Below are 17,098 nucleotides of genomic sequence, written 5' to 3' on the forward strand. Positions count from 1 at the left end.
ACGGGTAAATGAGCTCTAAGTGCTTTAATGATTCGGCGCGAACACTTGCAAACCGGTGTTTGGTGTTCGAGGGAAATTGCTTCTCAGCTTAATATCATGCCGGTTTCAATTTCAAAAGTGCCGGTTGAGGGCATGAGGGAAAGGAGAAATTCTGCCCAGAAATTGTGTGAATAGTCGAGAAGATAGCCTAATTTGTAAATATTTCCTCTCGACAAAATCGAAGTTTGAAAGGAAAGGTTGCAGGTTGCAATGAAGCGTGATGCCATGAAACTCGCGAGGAAGTGTGCTGCAGTGGGACGCAGTCCATCTTTAAGGAGGTCGTTGCGTCTGCGTGTATGAGAGTTTGTGTACACTTTGCCGGAAGTTGGCTGAACCCGGATGACTAGTGCGCGTGTCAGGGACGTTATCATGGGGGAGAGAGAGAGAGAGAGAGAGAGAGAGAGAGAGAGAGAGAGAGAGAGAGAGAGAGAGAGCGTCGTGACCAGCAAATGTTTTGACTTTGTCCTGCTAATATTTCAAGGTCAACAAACGCTCCGCGCTTCATGCGAAACACTCCTAAAACTGTCGGAATCAGTCGGATGGAACTACAAGCGCTGCAACCACATGCGAGCTGGCGGATAGCGTCAAGAGGTAGTAACAAACTCGTACGCCTTCTCCACAGCATTAATGCACTCCTCAGAGCAGGTGTTTCCTCCTCTATCGCATTGATGATCGAATCACGTCGTCCTGCAACCCCCGCCTTCACCCAAAGCCCTAAAAACCTAATGGCCGTCCACGTGGACGCCATCAGTCAAAGTACGCCTAAGCCAACCCAACACTAAGGCCTTTCCTCAGCAGGCCAAAAACACAACCAAATACTAAAGCTTTTGCAATAGGCAAGCCATAAACAAGCAAGTAACCATCATGTCTAACATGTGCCACATCTATCCATACTATTATAAAAGGGGGACGAATCCCCCCCCCCCCCTTCCCCGGACTAAGTGAGACGGGCATGAGAGAGTGGGGTCTACGGCTGGGGGATTGTGGGTTGTAGATCTGGAATGCGGATACCCTAGATTATTTTTGTAAAAAGTAATTGAGGGTACCCATGTTTTGAAAGTAATCTAGGATACCCCTTTTAAGGGGCGTGGGTTTTGAACCCGTGACCTCACCCATGAGAGGCGTATACCCTAATCACTACGCCATGCGCGCGTTCTTATACGTGGGGGCCCTAATTTACTTCAAACATGTATGCACAAGGGCGATCGCCGAAATGTAGGGTACCCTAGATTACTTTCAGCGCCGCCACTGGGATCTACGACCCACAATGCCCCCACCGTAGATCCCACCCTCCCATGCCCGTGCCACTTAGTCTTGAGGCTCCCCCCCCCCCGGCAAGAGCTCCTTCATCCAACATGTGCTCCTTGTAGCCCCCTGCCCCCCCCCCCCCCCCCCCCCCCCCCCCCCCACACACACACACACACACACACAGAGAGAGAGAGGGCCGGCCGTACAAATTTCCATTACAAGGATGAAAATCATCAATTATCAAAAGTTATAGTGGCCATCCTTTAACTCGGTGGCTATGATATCGAGTTCGAATCCAACCAAAGTGCAGGTGCAACTTGCTTTAAATGATTGTGGCTAGCGTCCACAAATGATGTGCCCACAATGATTTAAAGAGCGTAATGCTGGCAATTGATTGACTGCGAAGCTGGCTTTCGGCTCTCTCTGTCTCTGAGCTCTCGCCCCCCTCTCATCCGGCCCCTGGGTCTCTGGTACCTGCAAGTACCAAGAGGACGACATCTCTTGCGAAGAGGTCTGAAGAGCTGGCTGTGATGAGGGTGGGCGCAGGGGCCGCCAACACTCACAAGGCCTTCAAGCAGCTATGGGCCGCTTTCATGTCTGGCATGGCTGCAGCGGCACTTCCCCCCGCCAAACTCGCCCAGCAGCCTGCTAAATTAGTCTTCCTCGGCTGTCCTGGTGTGGGCAAGGGCACATATGCAAGCATGCTGTCTGATCGCCTCGGAATTCCACATATAGCCATGGGTGATCTTGTCAGGGAAGAGCTCCTCAAATCAACCCCAAATGCTCAGAAGGTGCTCTTCTATTCTTCTGTATGCATTATGATGGGCATTTATTTCCCTTTGATGGTACCATTTTACAGAGAATGGCTCAATTCAGCTTATTATGATGGCGTTCTCTTCTTACTGTCTTGATTGCAACCATGCTACCCTTGTCATCTAGAAGGTTGAGCAGTGTGAAGGATTGGAATTCTTCCATTGACCTGCGACAACAACCGCATGATTTTTTGTACCGTGCACAAGACTTTTTTGTAGTTTTCTGATTGAAATGATCATACTTGATTTAGCAGTTGACGATGTTTTTGTGCATAATGATGATGTGGACTTGTCGATGGATTTTAAAAACAATGACGGTGATGCTCTTTTGCAGCTTAAGGATTTGGTGAACCAAGGGAAACTGCTGTCAGATGACATTGTGCTTAATCTTCTGTCTAGCCGGCTTCTAAGAGCATCGGAGAATGGAGAAGATGGTTTCATTTTAGATGGTTTTCCTCGGACACGGAGCCAAGCCGTAAGTTTTTTCGCATATTGATGACAACCTATATTTCATGTAGAATATTTATTCAAGGTTCACATACGAGAAGTATTATGAGGTCAAGAAATTTTCTTATCTTAAACTAAAACTTGCAGAAAGAATGAATTGCATATGCAGTCGCTTCTCAATTATAGTTCTTTTTATTGGTTATGGAAGGGTCACCAGGTGACCATTCTTGTAATGCCTGTGACCTGTGGTGACCGGTGGAGGCCGGGAGCCATGGGGGAGCAGGCATTGCAGGGAATGGTCACCAGTTGACCATTTCCAGCTTGACGTGTCAAGTACATCGACAAAGAGATTACCTCTTGTCAATAGTTTAGCGTTCCCCTTCCCCCCACCCACCCACTCTCTCTCTCTCTCTCTCTCTCTCTCTCTCTCTGTAAGGAAAAAATTGTGGAGAATCCTTGGAGACGTTGAAAGGAGCCTGTCTGCAAGGCAGGACAATGCTGTAGTTCAGCTGGGCGATGAGCATGCTGAAGGCCTAAAGCTAAAAAACTATACCGACAGCTTGTGAGAGTGTGCGTGTGCGGAAGCGCTCTCTCTCTCTCTTGTGCAAGAGAGAGAGAGAGAGAGCGCTTCCGCACACGCACACTCTCACAAGCTGTCGGTATAGTTTTTTAGCTTTAGGCCTTCAGCATGCTCATCGCCCAGCTGAACTACAACATTGTCCTGCCTTGAAGACAGGCTCCTTTCAACGTCTCCAAGGATTCTCCACAATTTTTTCCTTACACACACACACACACAGACACACACACACACACACACACACACAGAGAGAGAGAGAGAGAGAGAGAGAGAGAGAGAGAGAGAGAGAGAGAGAGAGAGAGAGAGAGAGAGAGAGAGAGAGAGAGAGAGAGAGAGAGAGAGAGAGAGAGAGAGAGATGGTGAAGAGGGGGTGATCAGCCCCCCACTGACTACCAGAGCAGAAGACCCAATACAATCAGATGTGTGATCTATGTGAGATGAGATGTGGAAGTGGGTACCCCCTGGCCTGGCCCTATAAATAGGTGCCCAAGGGGAGGTACGGCAAGGCTTGATGAAAATCCCCACGACCCAACAGAAAAATGATATATGGAAATATATTTGGGTGCCTGGACAAAAGTGGGCGGCCGGCCCCAAACTCGGACGGTCGGACCAGGTACAACCTAGACTATGGGTGGCCAGCCCGAAGACATACTAGCCGTACAAGTATGCCCTAGACTTGTGAAGCAGCAGAGTGGTGTAAGTCTAACACCCCCTTTCAGCACCGGATGCTGAACAAACCGCTTGAAGCCGAAGATGTGAGGCAAATGATGAAGATGTCTACTGCAATGCCCACTAAAGGACAATACTCCGGCGAACTCCGCGAGTGTAGGTGGATTACTCCAATAAACTCCGGTAATCCAAGATGAGGGGAAAGCCAGACTCAACAGTCTGCGCTGTGAAGGGCCTCTGAGAAGAGGTGTGGTTAGACCAAGTTGTCTGCACCGTGATCATCTTGTATGAAGAAGGGAAGCCAGACTGAGAAGTCTACGCTGTGAAGATACTCTGAGAAGAGGAAAGGCTAGGAGACCAATCTATCTGCGCCGTCTTGCGTGTCTCTCCTGCCTCCAATCCTCTGGTGTCAACCAAAACAGAATCTGCGCCAACGCCACCAAACCGCATCTCGGTGTGGCTCTCATGTGAATGAGCTGGGAGTGGCCTACTGCCCAGGTCGGGGGATAATTCTGCTGTAAGGTTACGAGGGTGAGTGTAAGTAACTCTGTAGGTAGCAATCCTAATGATTAGGAGTGTTGAAGAGCAACTGCACTACTATCCAAGCCAAGCTCCGGGTGACTCCGGATGTAGTCGTGGGATGTTTGATCTCCTTCATCTCACGGGTAAATTCTCCAAGAGAGTCCAAAGCACTGAAGTCACACTCCAGTCTGTAGATCCAAGCAATGAACCTGTCCAAGGAGAGATCCAAGATCCTCTCCTTAAGTCCATGTAGATGCTCCTTTGTAAGCAAGTGATATGACGTGTCGAGGTCAAATGGTAAGTGTCTGTCCACCCAAGATGATGGTGTCTTCTTTGGGAATGTAGGAATCCCATATGCCATGAGCATGGCCATATCTCGTGTGAACTCCTCTGATGAGTGCATAGGTGTGTCCATAGCAAACCACAAGTCACCACCCTCTCTGGAGTGTGCAACTGTCGAATGATGGCTGGAATGAATGGATCTCCCAAGGATCGTACACCCATAGATGATCAAGCCAATGTCGAAGATATGTGTACTATAGCAGTCACTGAGAGACCTCATGGACCACCACCGGATGGTGTCCTGGCAAGAGGTAACTTCATCCTCTATGAAAACGCTGTCCACCCAAAAACGCAACTGCGAGGTGATGAAAACACTGCTGTCCAGCGATTTTCAGCGTGCTTGTATGCTCCCGGCATGGTCCAGAGCGGTGCAGAGGAGTATGGGAAGGGGGGTGAATCACTATCACTGCCCTGATGGGCTTAAAGCAGAGAAAACAGCAAGGGTAATGGCTGAAATCTGATGAAGACAGAGAGGATACTCGCCGGCAATGCACCAGATGCAAAGCTGGGTCGGTGGTGGCGAGATCCGGGGTCCAGAAGCTGAGCGCTGCCCTCCTGTTGCAAAAACGCAGGTCAATTTGCAGCCCACTTTTGCTGCACTTTTTGGCACCAAAAACCTTCTAGTTGTTGAAAAAACAAAGGCTTGATGGGTACCCTAGGTGCCCAGTAACTTGTGGAAGGTGTCAATGACACAAAGTGACCAATAAAACCGCCGAGAATGGGCTGAAAACCCAAAAACGCAGATCTGGCTGAAAAACGCAGATGGAGCAGAGGAGGTTCCCGGCGATGAAATGATCCCAGAAGTGAAGCGCTAGCAGCCTGATGGAAAAACACTGACCCGATCTGCAAAAACGCAGGTGGAGAGGGATCCTTTGCGACAAAAAACACAGATCTCATCGCGCGCCTGGTTGTTTGCAAAACGCCGGCAGATTTTTCATGAAAACGTTGGTTATGCTGATCTTGGGAGGAGAACTTGATGCAGAGATGCGCTGTCTCAGTGCATGGAAAGCCTAAGCTGTTGATACCATGAGCTCGGGCTCTGATACCATGAATGAGAGAGAGAGAGAGAGAGAGAGAGAGAGAGAGAGAGAGAGAGAGAGAGAGAGAGAGAGAGAGATGGTGAAGGGGGGGCAATCAGCCCCCCACTAACTACCAGAGCAGAAGTGTAAGGTGCAGCGGAATGAATGTTGTATTTTCTCAAGATTAGTGATCTTTATTTGCTCAAGGTTCCTTTTACTTCTTAGGGAAAGAGAGAGATTTCCGTCTTATGGAGAGTGCTATGATCACGAACAAAGTGAGTGGATATTGTGCGTGCAAGTGAATGAGACTGAGAAGGAGAGAGAAGAGATACGACACCCGAGAGGTTGTAAAACCCTCCTCCGAAGGCCCCACTCTCGTCGGCGAGAGTGGTCTACTTTGATTGCACAAAGGTGTACAATGCGAATGCAATGGACTGATGCAATGGGACTATGCTGATGACAACGACGGTGATGACGACGGTGACTTGATGGTTGAAATCTGAGTTCTTCTATTGGCTGAATTCGAGGTTATCTTGGTGGCTGAAAATGACTGTTTTGGCTGCGTTTTCTTGGGCTAAAGATGGGGAAACTTTTGCAACCAATCTGGGGCTGATCTGCTATTGTTCATCTGCTGAAAAACTGCGTCTTTCAAAGGCTGAAATTCTGCTGCAAAAACGCTACCAAAAGCTGAGATCTGCTGGCGTTTTTGGCTGATGTTGCTAGGGCTCCGCTGAGATTGGAAACATTGATGATCTGCTAAAGTTGGCTGGCGTTTTTGGCTGAAAAACGCTGAATCTGCAAGTGATGCTGGCGTTTTTTTCAAGGCTGAAAAACGCTGGCTGGGATGTATCTGCTGAGGTTGGAAAACTCTAGGCAAGAGGACTTGTAGGCGATGGCTTGCTGGGAGGAAACGCCAAAGGGAAAGAGTGGATGGTGAGGGTCTACTGCTGAGGGGGGGTACTGCTGAGAAGTTGCCTTTTGAGTGGGAAGCTCCTGCTGCCTCTTCTACCAGAAAGTGCTAACTTGGGTTTGCTTATATATTAACTTAGCAAAATTGCCCTACCTACTTTTGTTGGAAAGTCACTTAAAAATAATAAGTGAAAATAACCAATAAATAGGAAAATAGGCTAAATGCACTGGAAAATTCCCCTAACTGATGCTAATGGATTCTGATGGGAATTCCGATGATCATGCTGTGTGCAAGCTGAGAATATGCATCTATGCTAAGTGACTGGGCATGCACGGTCTACGAATAGACTCATAAAAGTGCCAGATCACTGCTAATCTAGACTGACTGGATTGACTGAACCTTGCTGTGGTGTAGTTTGTCCACGGATACATAGGGTTGGGATGTGTCACGTGACATCCCCTTCTTTTCAAAAGTGAGGTACTGGTACCGAACTGTATGGCGTCGAGGGAGATCGTCAACAGCATCCGGAATCCTGGAAGGGACTCTTCGCCGGCCCACTCTGCTGTGTGGGTCGAGCGGTACTTGAACTTTATAAAGGTCTGCAACGCTTGCTTCTTTGGGCCGCGCCGAAAGCGACACAAAGTCTTCAGTGGCTCCTTTGATGCTTCAACTTCGTCTAGAGTCCTGCTTCTGTTGTCTTCAAGAATCTCCAGGGCTGAAAATTCCTGAAACCATCTCCAACACAAAACCATGAACATACCTATTCCATGTAAAGTGAAGGGAAAAAATCGTGTCGTCTCTAAAGACTGTGTATGCAATGTAGTTGAACCTAGAGACGGAGTGACAACCCGTTCATCAAACACCTTGCAAACAATGAGATCGAATCTTTTATGTTTGATCGAAATCAATCAACTGTGGCAAATCACAATGGAAATGCCCATGCTTGGTGCTCATACTATCATGTTCTTTGTCGGAAACAGTGTCATGCCAAGGAAGAGACATGGAATGTGACTTCCTTACATACAAACTTTTCAACTTTTCCTGAACAATCCGCATACATGCGTGCTCATCCATGAGAGAAACGTGCTCAACATACAATATGTCATGCCTAGGAAAAGGGATCACATAACGATGCTGACTAAAATACAGGAAACTATCATGAATGAAACACTCGAACAATGCGTGCGTATCAATCATGCGAACACACAATACTTCGTGTGAAGGTTCTTTGGACCAAGGCTCGAGAGCCAAGATCGGTTTGGCCTGAATGATCGAATCGTCCTGTGGGGGTTCTTTGGACTTCGACTCAAAAGCCAAGATTGGATCTTCGTGATTGATCGAATCTACAACGAGGTTAGCTTTGCTAGGAAAAGCATCATGATCATCATGCTTCTCATAATCATGCAAATCCTGTGTGACATGCTGTGGAGAAAAAAAGACTGAGAGAGTCTCCTTATCTCGAATCCTTTCAATCTTGTCCTGCATATTAGCAATGAGAGATGGAGAAGGAGAAGTATCCACTCCATGAAAGACAGTAGGAGAATCACTGTCGGCATTGAGAGTTAGTGTTAGCCGAAAAATTTATGGAAGCATCAGTTTCACGAAACCATCGAATGCCCAAAATAATATCACATCCTGAGAGAGGAGAACAACAAATCTTCTAGTGAAGGCAGTCTGTTGGATTGCAAACAACACATCAAGGCATTCCTCTGTGATGAGAGCGTCCATACCGGGACGAAAGCCAGAGACCTTGATAGGAGATCTCGGACTAACTTCGAGGCGGGCTCTCTCAACAAGAGAGGAACTGATCACATCATGCATACTACCTGGGTCAAACAATATGACAAAACGGTGCCCTGACGTACAACCATAACATTTAATGAGAGAATCATCAATGGGAGGGTCCTGAGAAACTTTGGGCACAATCGTGTTATCATTCATTGCATTGACAGATGTAGTGGGTGCTGTGGGTTCTTTAGATTCATTCGATTCAAGCTTAGGACATGTTCTTTTTATGTGACTCTTAATGTGACAATGAAAACAACGACCTTCCTTAGAATACGTGCTTTGTTCTTCCGAAGTGATGTATCCTCCTACAATTCCTTGTGCTACCTTTTCATATGGAATAAGCTTAGGTTTAGCAGTTGTGTTAGCCTTACTCTTAGATTCATTGAAAGAATTCTTTGATGAGAGACTATTGGAAGATTGGTTAAAAGAGTTATCATTCTTTGATGAGAGACTATTGGAAGATTGGTTAAAAGAGTTATCATTCTTACCATTCTTACCGTTCTTATCGTTCTGCGGGTTCTGAGAAGTCTGCGAGGTACTTGTGGAAGTCTTGTTCTCCTTAGGCTTTCCCTTGTTGTGCTTCATCTCTTGGGCGAGAGTAATCGCTACCGCCTTGCTGAGATCGATTGGATCGAATACCTCGACATCGTACTTGATATACTCGTCCAATCCAAAGAGATAAGCTTCTTTGCGCTCATCATCCGACATGCGTAATTGGGTACCTAGCTGTAAAACACGATTAGAAAAAGACATAACCGGCATACCATTTTGCTTGAGAGCTCGCCAATCGTCCTTCAATCGTGCAAGGTACTGAGGTGGCATAAACCGCGCCTTGAGCTTGTCTTGGAAATCAGCCCAACTAAAAGAGAGGGGCGTGAAATCGTCGGTTGCCTCTAGGTGCGCGGCTAGCTGTGCCTCTTGCCATGCCTGGTACCAATTTATGGCATCACCGGCAAGGTACATAGCTGCTGTCAAAACTTTGCTATTGCTTGTTTTCTTAGTTGTCGCAAAATAAGCATTAAATTGATGCAATCAAGAATGAATAACTGTAGCATCCATCTTACCGTCATACTTACTGAAAGTCAACTTTTCTGTAACTGGATGATTAGGATCCGCGTCGTGGCTTGCGTCACTTGACGAACTCCCACGATCTTTGGGTGGTTTGGTCTTCGAGGCTAGGATGTGGAAAATAAATTCTTGATGACGAATCTCCCTTTGAGTTTCTCGTTCATCGTGCTCGCGTTCGAAAGCAAGTCGATTTTCTTCTTGTTTTGCGGCAAGAGCAAGGCGCTCACGTTCCTGAGCAAGGCGCTCACGGTCCTGAGCAAGGCGACTTGCTTCTTGTCTATCCATCATGGCCATCATCTGCTTGACCACTGCCTCCATAGGGTGTGGCGTAGATGGCGAAGGGGGAAGGTTGAAAAAATCATCTCCGGGTGGGGACGAGTCTTCGTCGCCTCTCTCATGCTCATCACCTGTATGCGAAGTATCCATTCCGCTTCAGGTCACGACCATGCACTATGATCTTGGGTTCTTAAGCTCGTGAGGAACTTGGGTTCTTGAGGGTCTTGAGGTTCTTGATTCGTGAGAATCTTGGATTCTTGAGTCTTGAGGGTCTTGGGTTCTTGGGGTTCTTGAGGTTTTCTTTCGCTTGCCAATCGCGTTGGAGAAGGATCTTCTCTTCACCCGAGTTCTACCCTTTTCTGCGGGCGGCACCCCTTGGCGGCATTGCGTTCACACCAAGGTTGCTTTTTCCCACCTCACGTCGATTGGCCGGCCGCTAAGTGCGCGGTCCGCTCTCAATGAGTGAAAAGAGACACAAGGGGAGGCTGGACAAGCCCTTCTTTCTTGGGATTCCTGTCACTCTTCAACAAAACACGATTAGGAATCGCCACGCCCAAGTAAACTTGGGTTGGTGCGATCGCAACAAGCAAAAAAAATTCTTGTGGTTCTTTCCTTGAGTAATGCAGAACACTTCCAAAGCTCTGATACCAATGTAAGGTGCAGCGGAATGAATGTTGTATTTTCTCAAGATTAGTGATCTTTATTTGCTAAAGGTTCCTTTTAGTTCTTAGGGAAAGAGAGATTTCCGCCTTATGGAGAGTGCTATGATCACGAACAAAGTGAGTGGATATTGTGCGTGCAAGTGAATGAGACTGAGAGAAGGAGAGAGAAGAGATACGACACCCGAGAGGTTGTAAAACCCTCTGTCACAAACGGGAGCGCATAACAATATAAAATACATTCGGATAAATAGGATTTATCACTTATTATTGAAGCGAGAGAATATAGAGAGAAATAAATAGAGAGAGAGATAGAGAGTGAGAAGATCGACACTGTACTGGGGACCAGAAGATGGGCTGGTCCCCCCCCCGTAATAGTATCTTTATTACTGAGGAGAAGTCTATACAAGCACTTGAACCGAACGTATTACCACGTTCGTTCTAGAATAAGACTTGATGGTTCCCGGAAGCCTCAGCTTCCGATTCCTAGGGCAAAACCCTATTCCAAGGAACTTCCGTTCCTTATTCCAATTCCTCGAGAATCAAGGTTCTCGCCTGTCACCAACGTGTGACTACTATCTATCCTTTTTGTTGATTTCTTTCTTATTATCTATTTAGTTTCACTTTTTGGAAACACCCCTCGGGAAATCTAACTGCCCTGCATTGCATAGCTAGTGTGGAACTGTCCAGAGGGAGTCCAGGCCTGTGGGCAAGAGAGCACTAAGGTTGGACAAGGACTATGGTTAGCCAAAGTGGGGTCATTGACTAGCCAAAGTGGAATCCTTTGCTACAGAGGCTACATTTCAGTTCTGGATGTGGCCGCAGTGTACAAAGAGGGTCGGATGACCTAGAAAGATACAATGGCAGCATCTCCTAAAATTTAGGGAACTGCTATTTTGGGACCTGAAAATGTCTTCGCGTCATTACGTGCAGTTTGACATGGGGATCATTTTGTTACTCTGTGGCCAAGTCAACAGAGGCTGCAAGTGAGATATTCTTAGACCCGAGGGTCTAAAGCGGAAAAATGCACAAATGAGTGACACTTGGCACTCTGAGGCCAGTTTACTACTTATAGAGAAGGGAAAAACGTGATTTATAGCTGGGAGGCTCATTTTGCAAGTCTCTGTCATAGGTTAAGAGCTATGGAGTGCTTGCTTTCCCTCCTATGTACAGTGCGGTGCCAGGAGTGATGCCCTGCACGCTACGCACTGCCCTCTCTCTCCCCTTTGGCAGTATGTTATGCCCCTCTAGTGGGCTCTTCATTTGACCAATGCACAGTTGTGTGGGTTCATGCGCGATTGCCGAGGCAAGAGCCTCTTGCACAGGTACTGGATTAGCTAGCGGCTAATCCCCCCGCAGGTACAGGTGATTCGGAGAGGTTTCACGCTCGAAATCTCGTCCGATTCAAAGGGCAAGTAGCCCTACTGGTGCGGGAGCTCGAGGACTTGCTACGGATGCGACCGGCACGCGAAACGGAGCCCAAAACAGTAAATTACAGCCTGCTGTGTATTTTTGCAGGTTTAGGGTTTTGGCCCTAAACGGACCCTAATACCCCCAGGAGGTTCGGGGACGCAAGGGGACCGCTGTACAGGTGATCTGGCACATTTTCAGGGCTGAAAACAGAGAATTCAGCGTGCTGCAGATTCTCGCCAGGTTTTGCAAAGTGCCCGTATGCGTCGGGAAAGTCAGTCAATGCGTGGGAATACTGACTGTGAAGGGTCCTAGTACAGTTATGCTACCGAAATCAGGCCGGAACAGTTGAAATTCAGCGAAGTTTGTGCGGGGCAGCTTGTAGGGATCCACAACGTTTATTCCCTCTTTTAAACAATAAAGAAATACCGAAAGGGGCGCCTAAGTTAGGGGCCAATCTGGTGTCGGTCTTCTCATACAGGGTGCATTCTAGCATCTGTATCCCATTCCCCTCTCTCGTGTCACTATAGCGCAGGTAAAATAGACGACTAATAATGGGTGAAAGCTAAATCAAGGTTTGAAGTAAAGTCTACCGCCCTTTTTGGATTGAACAGGCCGGTTACATGGTTCCATCGACGGGATTAAATCACTTTTTCCCATAGAAGTGAGCCTTGGTCAGTTTTGGGCTTGAAGACACAAGGGATCATAGACCAGACACAAGGAATTGCAATTATGGTTGACAGACCAGATGATGTGACTGAAGAGGTTTCCTCTTCACAGGGTCAACAGACACATGAAGAGGGTGAGTCGTCAAGACCACCACAGACAGATGATGATATATTCAGGACCCAGTTGGCTACTGCTGTGGCTATGTTCACACAAGTAATGCAGAACCCGAGGTTTTTAGCCTTTCTGCAACCTCCTGTTCCGTCTCAGCAAGTTGGGTCACTGGATCATATTGAAAAGGTTGTTAAGGCTCGAGCACAGGTGATTCATACCGCACAGTCAATGGAAACACCTGTATACTTGACGGAGAACATGCAGTCTCCACAACCTATGCCTAAGGTGCAAGAACAGGTGGCTGAGATGCCAGTTTTTCAAGCTGTACCAGTTCAGCCCGCCACCTTTCAGCAGCCTATAGCTGGTTCTAATGGGCAGGGAAGCAACCTACAGGCTATGCAACAGGTCTTCCCACCACCTTCAGTACACCCTGGCTATTTTGGAGGTGGATCCGTATTCCAGAGCATGGCTGGTCATGCACCTGGAAATCAGTTTTACACGCCAGAAACAGTGTTTGGGGGTGCTCAAACGATGATACCTAACCTCATGTACAGTGTCATGGGTATGCAACCAGGGTTTCAGAGCACTCAGGGCCAATTTGGGATGCCACAGGCAAATTTTGGTATGGCTGGAATTACAAATCAGCAGCCAAATATGGCGTTTCCAGGTCAAGTTAATAGCGGCCAAGGAACACAGATGAACCCTAATAGTGTTCCCATGTTTCAGTCACTTCCATATGACAATTTAACGCCGCTGGAGAGGCCAACTCCGTACAAAGAAGGTGGCAAAGGTGTGTCATTCACGACCTTTACAGGGTTTGATGACAGGAAGAAGGCTCTCATTCCTCCAGCAGTTTGACAAGGCCTACGCAGGGGGAAACTTTACAGAGGCTTCAAAGGTCCGCAAGGCAGCCACTTTCTTGACAGGGAATGCGGGACAATGGTGGACAACTTTATTGCTTCAAGGGCAAGCTCCGTCCACATGGATTTACTTCAAGCAGATTTTTGCAGCAGCATGGTTATCTGAAGATTTCGAAGCAGATGTCATGACAGAATGGCACCAGCTTAATGCTGCCACTTGCAGAAATCTGGATGATTACAATCGGAAGTTTTGGAAAGCTCTACTTCCAGTAACTTCCTATAGGTTTGTGCCATTGACAGAACAGATTGAAAAATACTGTTGTGGCCTACCTAAAGGATCGAGAAAGTACTGTACGAAGACAAAAGTCACTACTTTGACGCAGCTCATCAAGGTAGCAAACACTGGCAATGGTTTGCTCAAGGGAGAAGATTGTGAATTTAACACTGGCGTCAAGGCAGGATCAGGCAAGAAAAATTCAGCCAAGAAGCACGTTCCCAATGAGGCTCCTAAAGGGACTCAGGAGTCAGCCAACGCAGGGAAAGACAAAGCTACGGCTGAATCAGAAAAAGGACCAGCAAAGAAATGGAAAAGACGTTTTCGTCGCAAGTCAGAAGAGCAAAAGAAGGTCCTGAGGACAGAGAACAAATGCTTTATATGTGAGCAGCCTGGCCACATTGCTTACAACTGTCCTACAAAGAAAAGGCCAGCTGATTCTGATGACAAGGAAGACAAGAAAGGAAAGAAGCCCATGGCTGGTCTAGTGCCAGATATGGTGGGCGACAAGCCAAATTCAGATGCAAGTGAGCTTTGCAGAGCATGGGGAAAGGTCAGGGATCAAACAGTGCTTATCTTCTTTGATCCAGGTGCCAAAGCCAACTTCATTTCCCCAGAATTGGCTTCAAAGTTGGGAATCAGACCTGAAGAGATGGGGTATACAACAGAGGCAGGTTTGGCATGTCCTGGCCATACAGAGGCTGTGACACCCATCATTGGAAAGTTGCGTCTACATATCCAGTCCTATGTAGATGCTGAAGAATTTTACATCATGCCACTGGACGGATGTGATGTGTTGTTAAGTATTCCTTGGTTGTTTCGTGTACAGGGAATCATGGATGCCTACAACAAATAGATCACTGTACAGAGCAGGGGAAAGACTCACATTCTGTAATGAAAAAGCATCTTTCTGCGTACTTGGTCTTTGCACGTGAAGTGTTAGATTGTGATGAATCAAATTTATCTGTGCTAGATAAAGAAAGGTCAATGTTTTTACAACAGTATAGTGACTGTTTTTCCGATTCATTACCGTCTCAATTACCGCCAGAGAGACCCGAGGACCATGCGATAGATTTGGTGCCAGGCAGTAGCCCACCAAATAAGCCTCCGTACAGGGTCAGTGCGGCTCAGCAGAAAGAGATAATGGGCCAAGTACAAGAGCTGTTAGAAAAGGGGCTGATTCAGCCCAGTTCATCTCCATTCTGTTCTCCAGTGTTGTTGGTGCAGAAAAAGGATGGCTCATGGCGTATGTGCATCGACTACCGTGCACTGAACAAGAATACCATCAAGAATAGGTTCCCTATACCTAGAATTGATGATATTATGGACAAATTAGAAGGAGCAGCTATGTTTAGCAGGATAGATCTAAAGAGTGGGTACCATCAGATCCGCATTAGATCAGAGGATGTGCACAAGACTGCTTTTAGAACAACGTTTGGCCTTTACGAATTTTTAGTGATGCCCTTTGGTCTCACAAATGCTCCTGCTACATTCAATAGGATGATGGACAGAATTTTCTGTCCACACCAGCAGTTTGTTGGTACATTCTTTGATGACATGATAGTCTACTCAAAGAATGAAGAGGAGCATAGGCATCACTTGGCCATTGTGTTCAAAGAGCTACGCAGTCATAGGTTGCTCATCAATGCAAAGAAAAGTGAGTTTTTTCTGGAAGAGATTCACTTTCTGGGACACATTGTCTCAAAGGATGGTGTCAGAATGGATCCTGCAAAAGTTGAAGCGATCAAGTCATGGCCAGATTTGAAGACGGTGCCTGATGTCCGAAGCTTTTTGGGACTATGCTCCTATTACAGAAGGTTTATCCGAAAATTCGCTGAGATTGCTTCACCTTTACATGCTCTTCAAAAGAAGGCAGTCACCTTTAGATGGACACACAAAGAGATTTCAGCTGTTAATCTCTTAAAGGAAAAGATGACTTCAGATCCAGTCATTGTGTTGCCAGATCTTAGGAAGTCATTTGTGGTCCAGTGTGATGCCTGCGGTAGTAGCATTGGTGCAGTGCTAATGCAAGATGGCAGGGTAGTAGCCTATGAGAGCAGAATTTTGCAAGGGCCAGAGATGACCATGCAGGTCTATGAAAAAGAGTTACTGGCTGTGATTCATGCGCTCTTAAGTTGGAAACACTACCTGCTAGGTGCAGATTTCGTTGTCCAAACGGACCATCAGACCTTGCGATACTTCTTGACACAGACAAAGTTATCTGAGAAGCATATGCGATGGGCAAATATCTTGTCCATGTTCCATTTTCAGATTGTGCATGTGGAAGGCAAGAAGAACGTTGTGGCTGATGCCTTGTCAAGGAAGCCACAAATTTCAGCTGTGTCGATTCCTTATCATCATGAACTTGATGATATGAGAGAACAGTATGCAAATGATGAAGACTTTGCAAGGGTCTTCGAGCAACTAATGGATGGACAACGTCATGAACACTATCTTCTTAAAGATGGGTTCATGATGATGCATGGCAGATTGTGTGTCACAAAGCCATTGCGACGCAAAGTTATGGAAGAGTCATGTCCCACCGTATGTAGGGCATCGTGGTATCGATGCTACAGTTAAAGCGGTTGAGACATTCTTCTATTGGCCTACATTGAGAAGGGATGTGGATGCCTTTGTGTGAGAATGCCTAATATGCCAAAAGGTCAAGTTTGACAGGCAAAAGGCACCAGGGTTATTGCAACCACTACCTATTCCAGATAAACCATGGGAAAGTATTGCTATGGATTTTATCTTTGATCTTCCGAGAACGCAGACAGGAAACGATGGTATTTGGACCATTATTTGCAGATTCAGCAAACAGGCTCATTTTATTCCTGTCAGGAAGAAGATAAAGCCAGATCAGATGGCACACTTGTTTATGAGCAATATTTTCAAGTATCATGGCATGCCACAGTTGATTGTTAGCGACCATGATCCACGCATGACAAGTTTGTTCTGGAGAGGCTTGTTTGAAAATATGGGCACCACGCTCAAATTCTCTTCATCATTTCATCCTCAAACAGATGGGCAGTCAGAAGAGGCAAATTCTACTGTCCTAGAACTGCTGAAGTGCTATGTGTCAGAGCATAAAGGAAAGTGGGAGCAGTATTTGCCATTGGTGGAGTATACATACAATAATACAGTGCATTCATCAACTGGCAAGGCACCCTTTGAGATAGTTGAAGGTGGCAAGAAAGTTTCTCCCATACTGCATACAAAGGACAAGATATTTGAAGCAGATAAGTATGTTCAGGACATGGATGAAATGTACAAGAAGGTCAAAGTGGCCTTAGAAAGGACTCAGGCAAAGCAATAGAAAGCAGCTGATCGTCACCGTCGTGAAGTGGTATATTCACTTGGTGATTGGGTGCTTTTACGCTTTGAAAAGGCAAGGTTGA

The 17,098-nt window shown here is 46.6% G+C and overlaps 1 protein-coding gene across 1 annotated transcript in view; it reads left to right on the plus strand.

Annotated features, from left to right (window-relative positions):
* The first annotated feature begins 1,665 nt into the window (after window positions 1-1,665).
* The window catches only part of LOC147426243 (putative adenylate kinase 1, chloroplastic), a 47,733-nt gene continuing 32,300 nt past the window's right edge, over window positions 1,666-17,098 (plus strand). The window contains exons 1-2 of the mRNA XM_086499179.1: window positions 1,666-2,078; window positions 2,434-2,574. Coding sequence (XP_086355305.1) covers window positions 1,818-2,078; window positions 2,434-2,574 — 402 coding nt within the window. The 5' untranslated portion in view covers window positions 1,666-1,817. The remainder of the gene's footprint in view (window positions 2,079-2,433; window positions 2,575-17,098) is intronic.

The sequence above is a fragment of the Adiantum capillus-veneris genome, chromosome 24, assembly GCF_014529385.1.
Source record: "Adiantum capillus-veneris isolate H3 chromosome 24, ASM1452938v2, whole genome shotgun sequence".
NCBI lineage: Eukaryota > Viridiplantae > Streptophyta > Polypodiopsida > Polypodiales > Pteridaceae > Adiantum > Adiantum capillus-veneris.